The sequence below is a fragment of the Sorex araneus genome, chromosome 2, assembly GCF_027595985.1.
Source record: "Sorex araneus isolate mSorAra2 chromosome 2, mSorAra2.pri, whole genome shotgun sequence".
In the NCBI taxonomy this organism is placed as follows: Eukaryota; Metazoa; Chordata; class Mammalia; order Eulipotyphla; family Soricidae; genus Sorex; species Sorex araneus.
Window position 1 is genome coordinate 179,740,058 of NC_073303.1, and position 18,926 is coordinate 179,758,983.

The 18,926-nt window shown below is 35.2% G+C and overlaps 1 protein-coding gene across 1 annotated transcript in view; it reads right to left on the reverse strand.

The window, feature by feature from the left end:
• The window catches only part of LIPI (lipase I), a 29,891-nt gene extending 16,218 nt beyond the window's left edge, over positions 1 to 13,673 (reverse strand). The window contains exons 1-5 of the mRNA XM_012932390.2: positions 13,368 to 13,673; positions 10,350 to 10,458; positions 8,189 to 8,290; positions 7,483 to 7,572; positions 4,804 to 4,971 (exon numbers count right to left, since the gene is read on the reverse strand). Of these exons, the coding sequence (XP_012787844.1) occupies positions 4,804 to 4,971; positions 7,483 to 7,572; positions 8,189 to 8,290; positions 10,350 to 10,458; positions 13,368 to 13,673 (775 nt within the window). The remainder of the gene's footprint in view (positions 1 to 4,803; positions 4,972 to 7,482; positions 7,573 to 8,188; positions 8,291 to 10,349; positions 10,459 to 13,367) is intronic.
• Positions 13,674 to 18,926: the final 5,253 nt, after the last annotated feature.

The following is an 18,926-nucleotide window of genomic DNA, read 5'->3' on the forward strand; positions in this document are numbered from 1 at the left end:
TAAAACCTCTTTCCATAGTTCAGCTTGATAACCTGAGATTCAAAATATAGAATATAAGAAATTAGACTCCTGTCATACAGAATTCAAAATCTTCAACTTACTAAAAGAAGTAAAGGACAAATATAGCACAATAATTATAAAAATCGTACTAAGGAAAGTACCTGCCACAAAGGGAAGGGGTGGGAGGGAGTCGGGGTGGTGGGAGTAACAATAAGAATAATGGTGGTGGAAAATGTGCACTGGTGGAGAGATGGGTGCTCGATCATTGTAAGATTGAAATGCAATCATTAAAGTTAGTAACTGTATCTCATGATGATCCAATAATTTTTTAATTATAAAAAGCATAATACTCTACAAAATAATGTGTAGATTTTATAACAATATTTTTCAAAATTTTACATTTTATTTATCTACGTTATAGCAAAATTTGCTGGTTTTGTTTTGTGGCACATTGGCTGTGTTCAGTGGCCACACCTAATTCTGCGCAGGGGTCATGCCTGGTAGAACTCATGGGATCATATATGGAACTGGGATTCAAACCAGGGTTGCTATTGTGGATTGTGCTAAAAACAAAAAACAAAAAACTAGATGATTGAATCTTCTCTCTATCATTCCAATATTACCCTGACAGAGCCACCAATGCAGCTCCGCTGGAAAGAACAAGTAAAGAGAGGCTGCTAAAATCTCAGAGATAGGATGAATGGAGATGTTACTGGTGCCTTCTCAAGCAAATCGATGATCAATGGGATGACAATGACAGTGACAGTGACAGAAGATTGAATAAAGAAACTATGATACATGTATGCACTGGAATATTACTCAGCTCTGAGCAAAGTCATGAAGTTTGCTGTTGCATGAAGAGACCTGGAGAGTATCATGCTGAATGAAGTTAATCAGAGGGAAAGAGCTACAGACACAGAGTGCTTTCTCTCATATGTGGGACATAAAGAAACAGTAGTAGAATAACAAGTATCCAAAGGCACTGGAAACAAAGATCATGAAAAATGGTATTCACTAAAAAACATGCCACTTGATGCATCTGGGGGATAATACAGGGAAGGAATAACTATACTGGAAGGAAGTGTTCAACTGGAAGAAGGTGGTGCTGAAAAGTGGTGAAGTGTTATGTATGAAACCTATCAGTAGCCTTGCTGTAAACCTCAGTTTAGAGATAGATAGATAGATAGATAGATAGATAGATAGATAGATAGATAGATAGATAGATAGATATCTGATAGCTTAATAAGCTAAATATTTATAGATAGATAACGAATCATGAAATCCTATTAATCATCGATTTCTCGAGCGGGCTCAGTAACCTCTTCATTCATCCTTTCACGGAGATCTTAGAAGACTCTCTCGACTTAGCCCTCCCAATGACGTCGCACTGGAGGCTCTTTCAGGGTCAGGGGAATGGGATCCAATTTGTTACTGGATATAGCATATAAGTACATAATGGGAAGCTTGCAAGGCTGTCCCATGTGGGCAGGAAACTCTCAGAAGCTTGCCAGTTTCTCCCAGTGAGAGAAGTAGGCTACAAGATATCTGGGAGCTCACTTTTAAGACTCTGGATGTTGGCCGTTGATGGAATTACACACGCCTGGGTTCCTCTGCCGTGACCTTCATGCATGAGGCCCGTTCGAATGTGTGAAGAGGGACCTCGAGCATGGCTGTAGCTAGGTTCCGGTGGTCTTCGGCCGCCTGGAGTTCTGCTCAGGGTGGGGAGAGAAGCTAGAGCCCATCCCCTCCGAGTGGCCCCGGGGAAGACAGCCAGGCGTGCCAGACTGGAGTGATAGCACAGCGAGTAGGGTGTCTGCCTTGCACGGGTCCTACCCAGGTTTGATTCCTCTGTCCCTCTCAGAGAGTCCGGCAAGCTACAGAGAGTATCCCGCCCGCACAGCAGAGCCTGGCAAGCTACCCGTGGCGTATCCGATATGCCAAAAACAGGACCAACAATTCTCACAATGGAGACGTTAATGGTGCCCGCTGGAGAAAATTGATGAACAACAGGACGACAGTGCTGCAGTGCTATATATAGACATATATATATATATATATATATAATATAACACCGAGTATAGAAGCAGACTGGGACATGGTGGATGGGAGACAAATGGGAATGGGGGAGTGGACATAGATGGGGGGAAATAGATAATGATGAAGAGATTGGTGTCAAAAGATTTTATGCCTGAAACCCAATCATGAATAACTGTAATTTCACAATGACTAAATTTAAAAAAAGGCTTGATGCTGCTTATTAGACAAGTATCTCTCTGGATAAATAAAAAATAAATAAATAAATAAATACTTTCAGGTTCAAGATTCAACTGTAAATTCACTTGCTGGAAATCTTATCAGAGTTTAGCATATTCGTATGGCTGCAGTTCATCTTTATTAGATTTTGCTATTATGTAAGAATTTTTGTTCACTCCTCTTCATAAATTCATCAAAATAAACCAATTAAATGAAACTAAAAATTTAGCTCAATGAGTATCTCCTCCATACCAGAGATAGAGTTAGATATGCTATGTATGTATATTTATTTTATATATATATCCTACATATAGAATAAATAGCTATTTATGTAGACTACAGTTCTGTTCGTAATATATGTACTTTGGATAAATATATTTGTTTACACATAGAATACATTTTGCACACACATACAAAAACACAAAAGATGCTTCCTACTTAATCTATTTCTGATTCCACATTGCTACATTTGAATTTCAGACTTGAATGACGTAGAAATACTGTATTTTAGAAGTCAGAACTTGGAACTGGAGTGAGATGGGACTGGATGGGGCGTTTGTCTTTCACATGGGGCTCAGAGCCCTGAGCACACAATCAAGAGTAAGCCATGTGCGGTCCACCCCCCCAATAAATTAAGTAAATAAATCCTTTTTTTAAAAAAATAATCAGAGCTTCAATTTTAGTTCTCATGTTCTGACGCAATTCAGATGTCTATGCTTGCATCATAATTTTCTCAGTTACATTGAAAAGTGATGGGATTACAAAAGCATTACTTAATTTAGTGCTGAAAAACATGAACCCCATAAAATGTATTCAGGGGGACCAAGGAGATAGCACTGGGGTTAGGGTTCATGGATCCAGCCTCCTCTCAGGCGCTATAGGTGCCCTGATCATCCATCACTGGGATTAGCCCAGAAAAATCCCCCCCTACCCCGAAAGCACCCCTTGACCACTGCGTATAGCCCTCGAGATTCCCAAGCATCCTCCAGGTCCTAGCACTGAACGCTATGTAACTGGGTGGTCCCAGCGCCTTTTGCGCACTCTGTAGGTCCCTCTCCAACGCAACCCCACAAAAGATGCCTTGTGGGTAGAGAAATTTTATGAATCAATGAATCTGGCAAAGCCTGTTTAGTGCCTTGCTTATACTTGCAATTTCACCATAAAATAGATAAACCTACTCTCATCAGTAGGTTTCCTCTTGAAGCTCCTATTCTCCCCTTGCCTTGGTTTGCTTGCTCTTTCAAACTTATATTCTCTCTCTCTTTTCTTTGTTCTGTTTTTAATTGAATTACCATGAAATACACAGTTACAAATTTGTTCGAGATCCAGTCTCAGTCATACAAGAGACACCACCTTTACACCAGTGCTCATTTTCCACTGCTGAAGTCCCCAGTTTCTTTCCTGCCAGCCTTTCCCATCCCCGCCTCGCGACCCGACTCTATGGCAGACACTTTTCTTCTCTCTCTTGAACTCAGATTTATTTCCTTCCCATCCCCAACTACCTCCTCTCACATGTTTCTAAGTAGGTTTTATTCAATAAAAACTATTGAATATCCTTTTTTTTTTTTTGCTTTTTGGGTTACACCCAGCAATGCACATTGGTTACTTCTGGCACATGCACTCAGGAATTACTCCTGGTAGTGCTCAGAGGACCATATGGGATGCTGGGAATCGAACCTGGGTCGGCCGAGTGCAAGGCAAAACCCCTACCCACTGTGCTATTGCTCCAGCCCCACTATTGAATATTCTTATCAAATAAAATTAAGATAAATAACACCATATCTTGTTGGAGACCATCTCTTAATGCCTTTGTAACAGTTACCCATTTTATTGAGGTGTTAGGACTTGGAAATATTTCATGTCTGTCTTTGTGCCACTGCTCAGAATTTGACATGTTCATGACAAGTATCTGGGGCTTGGAATTCTCCCTGAAAACCCGGAAAAGCCCCTGAGATGCTTTCTAGTATATTAGATTTCCATTTGAAAGTGGTTATGTTTGCTCTTTAATTTCCCAGCAGCAATCTAGTTATCAGAAGTGGCAAAATTTAACTGCTCTTACCAGCTTCTATTAACTTAGGCGTGAAGCATGAATGATTCATTTCTACTGGTTAATAGCAAATGAAAAAATACTTATGGTTCACACTTGCTCCTGAAATGTCTCATTAAAAACTCTCAGTGTCACTAAGAGTGCACTAATATTTCTTTACATGGACATATAGATGTATAATAGATCAAGGAGATAATTTTGTATATCAGAACCAGGGATAACCACGAGGCTACAAAATTTCCCACTCCGTTTGTTGCACACAGAAGGCACTCTATTATGTTCTTCCTACTAAAAATCTTAAAGATACTTAGTAGGATATGAATTATTTTTGCTGGCTCTTCCAGAAATAATTTTTCTATAAAATGGAGCATATTTATAAGTAAATATAATTGCTCAGAAGAAAATACCAAGAAATATTTTTCTTAAACTTACATTTCCTAAAGAAAAACACATTTGTGTTATCCACTTTGACAAAGAATTATAAAAATAAAATTTTCTCTTACCTAATTGAGGACATGATTTTTCCTTGAAACTGTCACAGTCCATGCAAGAACCAACCTTGTAATCTTTGTAGGAAGGACAGGGAAATGAAATAAAATTGCAATTTGTTTCCAAAGCCGCCATGAACAAGTAAACTGCTCTCTGGTGATCACATTTAATAAATTCAATTCCTTAAGGGTTAAAGATCAAGCAAAAGAACTCTAGATGAATTAAGTCAAGTTTAAGGAAATTAAAGAACAATTATAAATTAAGTTCTACTCAATATCATACAGCTTATGAATATCAAAGTCTTCACTACAATACTACTTTTATCTCAAGCAACTAAACAAATGGCACCATCGAAAACATTTTTAGGATGTTGTCCACAAGAAGACTAAAAAATAATTTTTCTGAGTAATAAGAGCAAGTGCATTAAATTCCAATGACTAAAACACTCTACACAGTGCTACATGATTTAAGAAATAGTACAACCATTTTTGTTTTCATTCTAATCCCATATTGCTAATATTTTATCTAATATCAAAGATTACCTGAAACTATACTTTTCCAAAAGATATAACCTTATTTTTTCATTAATTTTCTCAGCTCTTTCTGTACATTGAGCTATTTTTATTTTAAGTGCTTCCAAAATCATTATTAAAAAAGGAATTTATTCCTAATATAATGTGCTCAATAGAAAATTTACGACAGTGGGGGATGGTGGGGGGTAGAGGGGGGAGCAATGAGACAAAGATGAAGGGAAGAGAACAACAGTGGAGGGTGTGGTGCTGAGATATTTTATGCATTAAACCCTACCACCAACAGGATTGTAAATCATGATGTCTGAAATAAAATTGCTTAAAGTAAATATTTAAAATAAAAATATGTAATTTGGTTGTGGGATGGGGAAGGAAGCTGGAGCCCATCCCCTCCGAGGGGCCCCAGGGAAGACAGCCAGGCGTGCAGGCAGGAGACTCTCTGCCACCCCAAGCAGAGCTCCCAGAGGCCAAAGACCACCGGAACCTAGCTACAGCTATGCTGGAGGCCCCTCTCTACACGTTCGAACAGGCCTCATGCATGAAGGTACGGGCAGAGGAACCAAGGTGTGTGTAATCCCATCAATGGCCAACATCCAAAGAGAGACTTAAAAGCAAGCTCTCAGAAGCGATATCTTTAGCCTACTTCACCCTCTGGGAGAAACTGGCAATCTTCTGAGAGTTTCCTGCCCATATGGGACAGCCTTGCAAGCTTCCCATGGTGTATTCACATGCAAAATCCAGTAACAAGTTGGATCTCATTCCCCTGACCCTGGAGAGCCCCAGTTTAACATCGTTAGGAGGACCAAGTCGAGAGAGACTTCTAAGATCTCAGGGAAAGGACGAAATGAGATGTTACTGAGCCCGCCTGAGAAATCGGTGATTAACGGGATATTATGATTGATTGTGATTGTGAATTTGGTTGTAATTACCTCTCCTTAACTTGCCTTCCCTGTTCAAGAATTGGTCAGAATTTAAATTCTAACAAGAAAAGCAGAAGAGGATTATATTTTCTTGCACTCCACGTGAAGTGAAAATTTACACACATCATCCACAAGATTACCAGACAACATAGGAGCAAATCTTTATAACTCTGGATGCATTCTTAAAAGATAACTTTACAACATTTTAAAAAAATTAGATTTCATCAACATCAAAATTTTGCAGCAACATAGAACACTTTTAATGTGACAAAAAATGTATGGAATAGGAAAGATTTACAAACATAAAAAAGAGGATTAAAAAAGCACACTTCATCCTTTTCCCTTCATTTGTTTGGGGAGGGGGGAGGGATAAGGGACATTAGGGCCATACTCAGTGGTTCTCAGGAGTTACTCTTGGCTCTATGCTCAGGACAATACAAGGGGCTGACGATGAAATTGGGTCAGTCATGTTGCAAGGCAAATACGCTACCCACTGCACTAGAGTTCTGGACCCATATCCTTGTCCCTTCAGTGAAAATTGTCAACCAATAGTAGTAGCCATTATCATATCACTCTAGCTCTCAAATTATTTCCTGTGGTTTCGAAATGTGTTAAATTCCATTTCTGAATCAGTTATTTAACTACGTAGACATAGAAAAAGCAAGTGTGAACGTTGTGCAGTATTACGTTAATGATAAAATGAAATCCTGAAACCAAACTTGTGTTATGTGATAATTTCGCTACATCTGCTTCTTCAGTAGCATAAGTTCTCCTAATACTTAAAATGTTAAACTAAAAATGTGGGATTTGCAATGGATAGCACAGCTGGTAGGGCGTTTGCCTTGCACTCGGCCGACCCGGGTTCGATTCCTTCATCCCTCTCGGAGAGCCCGGCAAGCTACCGATAGTATCCTGTCCACACAGCAGAGCCTGGCAAGGTATCTGTGGTGTATTCAATATACCCAAAACAGTAACAAGTCTCACAATGGAGACATTACGGGTGCCTGCTCGAGCAAATTGATGAACAATGGGATGACAGTGCTACAGACTTCAACCAAATAAAATATCTGACCCTTAGTCTAAACTAAGAAAGATCAAATTTAACTATTTTACATCAATAGTTCTCCTGAATTCTGCTAATGATGATTACAATCTTGTCCACAGGTTAATAGGTGAAACTAGTATATTGATTTGTGTTCATTTTGAATAATATGCAATTTATTCAAAGCTACTACTGTTATACCTGAAAAAATTGATTTTGGACAGCCAGGTTGCTTTCTTCCTCCATTTGGGTAAAAATCTATATGTCCCAATGGTTCATTTATTCCTAAACCTGTGACAAAAAGTATCCAAGAATTACAAAGTACAGATAATCAGGTCAGCAACACTTGTAGTAAAAACAATTATCTATAAAATGTATTAAAAGTGACTCATAAATTTTAAATTTAAAATTAAGTAAATGCTATTTTTTTAAAAATTAAGTTATCATTTGAGGTATACAGGAGCCTCTCAATAGGTGCTGCAGTGGTCCTGAGGCCCCTCTTAACAATTTCAGCCAATTAAGCCTATGGCTCAATGTCGGCCTGATATGCTACTCATGTTGATGCTCTGGGAACCATACCATGTGGTACTGAGAATCAACTGAGGGTTGGTTATGTGCAAGGCATGTGCCTTATTTCCTATATACCCCTATGCCCTGGAACTACTTTATTTTAATCAAATTTCATGGTTTAGGATAACACTTACAGTTGAAGAAGAAAAGTTGAAAGGAAAGACTGTGTTTTGACCCCAAAAGAAGTCATTGACTCCAAAAAATAATGTTAGTGAAAAATATAGTCATATAATTACATCATTTTATCCTTATCTCTTGTCCCCTGTGTTCTCCTCTCCCCCAATGTCTATTTTTTCTTTCCTACTTTACAATTAGTCTGTAAATTCTATATTGTTACCATTGGCGTCAGAATGGATGACATCCACAAACTTTGCATCTGTGTAATCTAATCTGTCATTTGATGGTTTTCCAGAAAATTTTGGTCCAGCAGGATCAAGACCTTAAATACAGAAGAAACCATCAATTAATTCCTGCTACTATTTTCATTAAAGCATACATGTGTATTATTATTACATTATAAACATAGTAAATCTATATAAAGTATTTAGCAAAAACCTGCCCAATACCATAAGTAAAGGTAAACTGGATTGGAAAGGAAACTAATCATTATTATAAATCTTCCTTGATTTATACTCGTATCTCATATGAATAAACCTTTCCTAAGTTGAAAATATAAGTTAAAAATTCATTTAACAGACCTAACTTACTGCAAACATGCTTCAGATACTTACAGAAGTTGAACAAAAATCATATAACACAAGCCTATTTTGTACTAAATTGTAGAATATTCATACTGTTTACCAAATATTGTACTAAATACAAAATCAAAATGATTGTGTAACTCCAGGATTGCATGGAAGGAAGAACTTCAAAGTGCAGTTCTATTGAATGTGACTTACTTTTTTGCCATCATAAAGTCAAAAACAGTAAATTATACTACCATAAATTAGTATTTGAATAGTATATTACTAATTCAGTTTAGTATGGTACAAATACCTAAGAAAAATATTGTAGTATTTTGAGAATTTTATTTTAGGAATAAATGAGAAATAGGGAGCTGGAGCAATAGTACAGCGAGTAGGGTATTTGCCTGGCACACAGCTGACCTGGGTTCGATTCTCAGCACCCCATATGGTCCCCCGAGCACCACCAGGAGTAAATCCTGATTACATGAACCAGGAGTAACCCCTGAGCATTGCCGGGTGTGACCCAAAAAGAAAATAAAATGAGAAATAAACCAGTAATTACTTAAATCTAATAAAAATAATTAATGATTATTCTAAAGGAGGAAAAAGGCTATTATTCTGGACCTTTTTAATTTTTATGCCTTTATTACTTCTTCAATTTATTCACAGATTCAAAATTATTCTTAGAGTTAAAAGGCAATTGGGGCTGTGAAATAAAGTATATATATAATATTATCACCCATTTTTTATAATTTTTATACATATTTTACACATATAAAGAAAATATTTTTAAATTATCCTAGAGTATGACTATTATTTTTGTCACATTTGAAATTATAAATTAAAATTCTAGGCTTATTACCTTCAGAATAATGTCAATAAAAGGGCATGGGAATAAAATAAAATCCAACATTTTGAGAACATCTTTGAAATGGAAGAAACAATCATTTTTTTAAGTAAAAATAAAATAGCACATGTATGTCCTTTCTATTATTCCTAGTTTATGGAATTCACTTGAGTGACTGCAGAAGGAAATGTCTCTCCTTAAAAATAATTCTTAAGTTAAGCAACCACAGAAAGGTTTGCTGGCTCTGCTCATGCCATACGAGGCCATTCAAATTCATTAATGTGTGAGTAAACGCAAGTTCAAACTGAGTATAGTGCTAGACAAAGAACGGCTTTTGGTGCAAAGACTTTTCTATAAATACTGACAACCTATGAGTAGCTGTTATAGCCTACTCTGTTTAAGATTAAACAAGACAGGGCTGGAGTGATAGCACAGCGGGTAGGGCATTTGCCTTGCACTCGTCTCACCGCTGGAGTAACTCCTGAGGAGTATGGCCAGGTGTGACCCAAAAAGCAAAACTAAATAAATAAATAAATAAATAAATAAAAGATTAAACAAGATTCTAAGTTTAACTAAAATAAACACTTGCATTTTATTTATTTTTGTTTGTTTTGTTTTTTTTGCTTTTCGGGTCACACCCAGTGATGCACAGGGGTTACTCCCGGCTCTACACTCAGGAATTACTCCTGGTGGTGCTGGGGGACCATATGGGATGCTGGGAATCGAACCCGGGTCGGCCGCATGCAAGGCAAACGCCCCACACGCTGTGCTATCACTCCAGCCCCAACACTTGCATTTTAAGGACATAAGAGTTGCTTCTATAGTATATACTATACTTACATTATAGAATAGAAAGTAATTGTGCATATTTTCTATTGTTAATTTATCATACCTATGAAACTTAAAATAAAGTAAGAGGTAACACTTAAAGTAGCCCAAAAATTAATTTGAGAAGAATAGCTTACCTGTTATTCTTCCAAGTTGACCTTGAAACATCTTTCCAACAAATCCGCTAATATGAGCACCTAAGCTCACGCCTATGAAATGAAAACTATCAAGAGATGCTCCATGCTTCTGAAATTAAAAATGCAATGTTTCATTTGTTTATTTTATAAAACAGCAAATTATGACCTATGCATCAATATTTTATTTAACTTCATTTTCCATTTTGTTTAATTAACTTGGGGGCCAAACACAGCGGTATTAAGAGTTTACTCCTGGCACTACACTACAAGAATCACTACTGAATATTCTGGAATCATTTTCTTTTTTAGTTTTTAAGTCCCACCCAGGGGTGTTCAGGGTGCATCAATATTGAAAACTATTTTTTGTTTAATTCATGTATGGGAATAAGACTTTATGGTTTTAAAAATGTGTATTCTTATTCAACTTTTTCCATAATGTATTTGATTCTAACTCTATTCAAAGTTAATCGGCCCTTATTTTTATAAACAAAATTAAAACTTTATATATTGTGCATGATAGTACTACAAAAACATGTTTGAGAACGCATTTTTGTCATACTGATAGCAATAACTAGACATTGTGTGCTTTGTGAGTTACTTTGATAAGTGCTTTGTGGATCTTATGTTTGATATGCACAATAGTCCTATGAGCTATTTATTTTGTTCCCATTGCCTAAAAATTATCAATGACATCTATTGAATACTAAATAAATATAGATAAACAATAACTTGTGTAAGGTAAAATACTTATTTTTACAAGGGGAAAAATGGTTTTTAAATTCAGATCTGATCAACTCTAAGATTCGTGTTAGAGATGATAAAATAAGATGCATTGAATTTTAAGTGGTTTTCTTCACTTTTAAGTGAGATGCATCAATATTTTATTTGATTTTATTCTCTATCTTATTTATAATTTTATTTTAGTTTGAGGATGACACCAAGTGGTACTCATGGACTACTCCTGACTACATTCGGGGATCACTATTGAATAAACAAGTTGGAAAGTAAGTATTCAGTCATCTAAATTGAGTTTTAAGCACCTTCTAGAGTATTGTCTCAGATAGGGAATATTGATAAAAACCAAGTAAATTAAATGGAATATTTCTTCCAACACATTTTCAGTGAGTGCATCTTGATACAACCTGCCAGTTATACATACAATAACTTATAGAAAGATGTGGAGTATTTATTGTTAATAAGAAAGTAGACTCGAGACCAGGGAGTCAGTCTGCTCAAATGGCTGGAATGCATAGCTTGAAAGTTTGAGATCCTGCATTTAAGTTAGCCAGGGGCTAACTTCAAGTCCTTCAAGCACCACTTAATATAGCCCTGGAGACCCCCTGAGCTCTGATGAGTGTGAGCCTGATGGCCTGCAGAGTCCCTGAACCCCAGAAACATGATATCACCATGTCTAGGTAGTGAGACATCTTAGCCAGCTGCTTGAATATCAGCCCCAAATCTATGGCCATTCTATGAGAGTTCCCCTCAAAATAGAAAGGTAGAAAGAAACTAGATTTAGACTCTTGAAACACAAACTAATTATTGCTAAATTTCACACAGCGACACCAAGAACCGGAAGGAGTTGGATCTCCTCTAATTTTAGTATTGCTATCTTTCAGCCCTATCATTATGAGAAACTTTGTGTAAGCAAATAAAGGTACTACCACATAATACAAATTTTTCTAAATTTCTCTATTTTATGTTCATATTTTCTATACTTGAAAGTACATTTATTTTATTAGCGATAGGATCGCTTTCATTGTGGAGGATTGAATTGTGCAATAGGTACAGATTATAAATGAGAACAGTGAATCCATCACCAATTATTTTGCTCAAGAGGGATGACTTGGATTTGTCCGAATATGAAAACATAAAGATGAAAAACAAGAACTGATTTTATTTAATGGTTATTTTGGACAGGAACACAACTCATGACTTATTTTAATATTTAGTATATTAAGCTTTTGTTACTTCAAATAGCTATGAAAATGAGGAGGAAAGAAACTAAGCAAATGTTCACACCAGGGGAAAAATATGGACTTGAACTCTGAACCTTTCCAGTCTGATTTGTAACCCCTACATTTGATTGGATTTGGGAACTGTTATGCTTCTTCAGGTTCAGCAGAGGCTTAAAAGTTCAGCACCAGGCAAGTCAAAGGGATATTTCAAGGCAAAGAATGACCCAAATCTGCTATCATCATTCTTTCTTCAAGACTGCTCATACTCTCTAACTCTAGAAGAGCATGGATCTCCATGTGGGTAGCCTTAGTTACAAAAAATAAATAAAGTAATGTTCAAAACTAAGATAACCTATAACTGGCCTTTAATAATTTGACACACCACAATTCAGCACCTATTTGTTGAACAAACCTGGAATAACTGAAATCTGCCTCCAAAAACTGGCTGGAGTATGCTACTTTCCTGTTTCCCCTTCACTTTTGTCAATTCATGTGTGGTAAATGTACTAGCCACATTAATAGAAAAGAGACTGAAAGAATCTAATGACTATAAAGTTTATTTTCTCTCTCCATAATCACTCCTTTGTACTGAAGATTATGGGGGTAGTTTAAAACATAGCTTAAAAATATTGACTGAGGCCAGAACATTAGTGTAGCAGGCAGGATATTTTCCCTGCATGTGGCCTACATGGGTTTAATCTGCTACATCCCATCTAACTCCCCAAGTCCCATGATATGTGATCACTGAGCACAGAGCAGCGAGTCAGCCCTAAACATGCCACTTGTGGCAAAAAACAAACAAAAAATATAAGTGTAAATAGATATGTGTGTATGTAAAATACAACAACTGAGTCTTTAAGATATTTTCAAGTAAGACAGGCCAGGTACAAATATGAGATTGTCTATTTAAATAGAGAAAAGATAGCTGCATGCATTGTCAAGCAATGATATCAAACCAGTAATTTTTAATGCTTAAGAGAAAATATGTATTATGTGATATTGCATAATACATAGCAAATTTATTATGTAACGTATGTAATATACAAAGTTCCAAACTTACCAAAAGATTGTGAATGCACTCACCCAAACTCACAGCGATTTTTCTAGTGTTTTTAACTGCTCTATTGTAAATAAATGTGGTAGCACCGCGGTTCCAGTCTACGACAATTATATTGATATCCTCTTGATTCAATAAAATCCTTAGAAAATTGTTAAGCCATGCAGGAGAGGAACCCAATGGTCTGTATCCATGAATCAGCCAAACTGTCTTCTTATTTGTATTAAAATTAACGTTAAGTGACTTATCACGCTCAAACAGTGGCTCAGCACAGTTTAGGTTATTACGTGTATACATCATCAGAAACATCTCTGTTTGGGGAATGAACAAATCTCTGAAGGAATCCTTTATACTTAACTGAGAGAATTGAAGGCATGGTCTCTTATCTAAAAAAGAAAAAAAGTCCAAAAGTATGTGAGTCTGAATATTGGGACATTATTTGATAGATTTTCTTCATTTGTTGCCAATATTAGAATTAACCCATGTGGAGAGGATGATTTCATTACAAACGCAGCATAATGAATACAGAAAAATATTAAAGTATCTGATTAATTATATGAAAATATTCTTATCCAGAATTTATAATAAAACAGAAATAAATGTTACTGATTAAATATTTTTTCTATAGAGCAGTGAAATGGCATCACTAAAATTATTAATACTGTTCACAAAGCATTGTGTATAGCAATAAAATTATATCTGTTAATTGTAAATTTTAACAGATGCTGTAAATTTGAACAGATGCTTTACAGGAGAATACTTATGCATGGACAATAAGTCTTTATATATATATATATACATATACATGGACTGGAGTGATAGCACAGTGAGAACAGGTAAGGCATTTGCCTTCCACACGGCTGACCTGGGTTCGACTCCTCTGTCCCTCTCCAAGAGCCCAGCAAGCTGCTGAGAGCATCTCGCCCACACGGCAGAGCCTGGCAAATTACCCATGGAATATTCAATATGCCCAAAACAGTAACAATAATTCTCACAATGGAGACGTTACTAGTGCCCACTCAAGCAAATCAATGCACAATGGGATGACAGTGCTACAGTGCTACAGTGCAGTGCATATTTATATATGTACATACATACGTATATATATGTATATACATATATAACCAGACCCATAATTAAATGCTAAAACAATGGGAGATCATTTTCCCCCTATCAAATTAAACATAATGGAAACAGTTCTTTTAACCTTCAACACCTGTTAGGATAATTATAATAAATATGTCTGTGTACACATGAATACTGAGAAAAACATGGGCTGATACAAGATTTCTTTTAAGCTTTATATTTGTGTGTATACAACATAAAGACATTCATTTTTTAAGGCATTCATTTTCTTCTGATTTTCTTTTCAACATCTTCATTAATAAAATTAACGTTCTCCATTAAATATGCACGGTAGCACTCTGAAACTCACACACAACGAAGTATAGCACTGCACTGTAGCACTGTCGTCCCGTTGTTCATCGATTTGCTTGAGCAGGCACCAGTAACGTCACCATTGTGAGACTTGTTACTATTTTTGACATATAGAATACGCCACAGGTACCTAGCCAGGCTCTGCTGTGCGGGTGGGATACTCTTGGTAGCTTGCTGGGCTCTCCGATAGGGATGGAGGAATCAACCCAGGTTGGCAGCATGCAAGGCAAACACCCTACCTGCTGTGCTATCGCTCATGAGACTGCAAAAAAAGATTTAAAACATTAGAATATTTCATTCCCTGTGTGCATTCTATATGTCCATTCTTTGTATATGTTTTCCTACCTCTACACTAATTCAATCTAGAAGAGAGTAGTGTAGAAAATGAATTATATCTAAACTTAACCAGAAGCAATAGATAATTTTAGGTAATATGATAGCTTTCTTAAGTTTTTATTATAGTTTTCCAAAATACATTTTTTTCAAAATAAGCATATTTTCCTGAAACAAATTTTTTAAATGAGAATATCCACTTAATATTGCTTCTTTGAAGGTTAACTTGGTAAGAATATTTCAGCAAAGATTTATTAGTAATTATAAATTATTCACAAAACTGTTAAGATACTTTATTCTAGTCACTCTAAAAATTTATACCAAGAAAACAGTAAAACATAAAAGTTTTAATAATTTATGCATGTTAATACTGGAAAATTAGAAATGATCTAATGTATGGAAATAATATTGGTGATGTGATTAAACAGTGTACACATAACTGAAATATAACGTATTTCATAAATCTATAATATGCTTCAATTAAAATAATTTTAATTTGAATGTTATATATAATGGTGTCACATTTAATTAGAATAAGAAAACGGAGGTAGGCAATTAAGGAGAGCAAAGACCTGCATTTAACTCTTAGATTAACAACGGTAAGACTCTTAGACAATTGAAATATGTCATGCTTCATTTGTTCTAAGTGCTAGAGAACAGGGACGTGAGTAGAGAACAGGATCAAAAACAGTGCGATATCAGTTCCTGCTATTCTGTATGAATTGTGTGGAGAAATGCATCCTTCACTTTCCCCCTAGCTGAACCATAAGAAGGCCAAATGCAATCAATATATTCAAACTGCCAGTTCTCTCCATACTAAGGTAGTCTGTTCCTGGTCTTTGAGAGAGTAAACCAGTAGAATCTCTGTGGTGAACATAGAAATCCGTCATCCATTGGCAGATATAAAAACAATAGCAGAAATTTCTACAACACACCCATTAAAATGTAATATATCATCTTAAAAACAAGAAGAGGGCCATTAAAACTATTAGAAAAAAATTATCAAGGTTTAATAAACAATAACAACAACAGAAAGAAGGGCAGAAGTGATCATACAGTGGGCTAGAGGACTTGCGTTGCTCGAAGTCAACTCAGGCTCCATTCCCAGAATCCCAAATTGTCCCTTGATCACCTGCAAGAGTATTCCTGGGTGCAGAGAGCAGAGTAGTGCTATATGTCTGGACCTTAGCATTGAGCCCTGCAGCTCTTTTGGCTGGGTGTTGCTGTACTAATTGAGCACTACCTGGGAAGCTCCCAAATAAATAAACATGTACAAAATTTTATATAGATTCTATCACAATATACTATGTAAAAAGTTGCTGAGTTCAATTCCAGTCAGAGAGCTTCAGATTTGCCCTTACATGTGAAAACAACAAAACATTATCTAAAATTCATGGAAGGTGTTAGACTGTTGCTCAATGTTTGCCATAATGCCTACTAAGCATTTTTAATTTGGATAGCTGAGTTGAATACATAAGGCAGTAACTGTGTGGTCCTTAAAGGCAAAATATTTGTTACACGTCTCCAACAGAATATTTTCAAACACTTGCTTTAGTAATAATAATGGCAATACCCTCAGCCAGCACTTAAGCAGTTGATATGAATAAGAAACTGTATTAAGAATATACACGTATCAGTTTAAATTCCAATTTTATTCTATTTAAAGATTTTTAAAAGATGTAATTCTTTTTTAGAATGTTTACTTTTTTTAAGGCAGATGCCCATATCCTGGCACCCAAACGTGCAAAGAATTTCTTACTGAAGCATATGAGATGTCACCTCTAAGAGTTGAATAATTCAGAATTTCTAGTAGAGAATTCCATCAGAATTTCTAGTAGAGCATTTCATCATGCTTTTAATGCAACATATTTACATTAAAGACATTATTGAGTAGTTTACAAAATGCCTTAAGCAGGTAGCAATTGAAGGAAAATGAGAATACATGGTTTTTAAGGATTAAGAGTATTCTGAGAATTACCAAAGTATTTCATTTCTTTATTTTCTATTCACTGTTATTAACATCTAAAAGTTCTGCTATTCTATTTTAGTCAACAGAAACAGAAACATACATAGGAATTAGACCCACTTTTTTTCCCCCAATTAAAAACTTAAACAGCTACAGCCTAACTACAAAACACTAACCTCGGAAAATCTTCCGGATAAATTTTTAATATAAACTGTGATATGAAATTGATGTAAACTATGATATGACAAAGCTTAAGGTATCTAAATCTTAAATTTAATCTGACTTCTAAATTAAAGTGACACTTTTTTCATTATATAAACAAACAACTAATTATCAAGGACTTCCAAATAAATAAATGTAAATGATAAACTATTTAGACTCTGTATTTGAATATAGAACTCAAACACACATGACTTTGTGATTAGCTCAAATATTTGTGACTAGCTCAAATAAAAAAATGTTACATTCTAAATGATATGTTAATGTTATTTAGTCTTGCATTCAATAAGTTTTTTAAAAGAAATAAAAATTAAGGAAGTGATCCACTTCTGAAAAATCCTTACAGAAATGTTTCACTGTGAATTTTAAATTCATTACATTTTTTTGTTATCATGAAGTATAACAAGAAGTCCTACTTTTTAACAATCAAGTAGAAAGTATTATCACTAAAATTAGTGAATTTTATTACCATAAACCAATAAACCAGAATACATTTTTATTACTATTTTATCACTATTAGCCACTTGTGTTTTTATCCACACTTTTGCAAAATAGAAACAAAAACGTTGTAAGTTTTCTTTGATTTGCAACTGACAATTTATCTATATATATCTTCAAAAGTAAGGTTATTTGAACAATTGATATTGAAATGAAAGACTATGTAAATTTCTAGATAGTGAATTAACTTCTCTGAATTATTTTACTTTTCTGTTGAGTGTTTGTTATATTTATAATCTTCTTACAAAAGGCTAATTACTAATATGGAAAGTATTTACAGGAGTATACCACTTATACATGCATGCATATACACAAACTATCTTTAAAATAATCAAAACTTATAATGCAATTAGTGCCCATACCAATAGCATATTTTATATTATGATGACATAGCTTTTTATCTCAAAGTACAGACCATATTAATTTATACATAACTTTTAACTAATTCAAATTATTATTAAGTATCTTACCAGATTTTGCCAAGCACATCAAACAGAGAAAAATGTATATTCTCATTTGGAATCTTATTCAACTAAAAGAAATGTTCAGATTGACTGCAAAAGAAATTCTGGAATTCATTAAGGTTTCTCTTTGGTAAGATTGTCACAGTCTGGTAGGTTTTAATGTAAAAAGTTTCTGACCTTTTGCTCCTCCCTGTTTGTTGAAAACTGTTGAGGTAGCTTGTTTTCTCCCATTTAGCTCGTTCTTATGAGAAGGATTTTTAAACCAAGACTATGAATAAGTCACAAACATTCAGCTACACAGCTTGAATTTAAGGCAAAGAAGCTAATTATATATTTCTTTATTCCTCTTAACCATGCCTTCAGAAGTGGTCAAGAGAAATAATGTTTGTTGAAAGTTTGGGGCAAATGTAATGTTAGAAAATGCTAGAAGTGGAGTCAGAAAGAGTTGTGGTTTATGTTCATTTTGATGATTACAAAGCAAACTGTTTTTATGCACTATAAAATTAATGATGAAATCTATATCCATCAGTATGTCAAACATAAAATATGGCCTTTTCATGTTTATGTTCTTTTGCAACTGAATTCAGTGGCTATTTTTAAGTTCAAAATTGTAGGTTGTCTCAAGAGTCACCAATTTAAAAATTT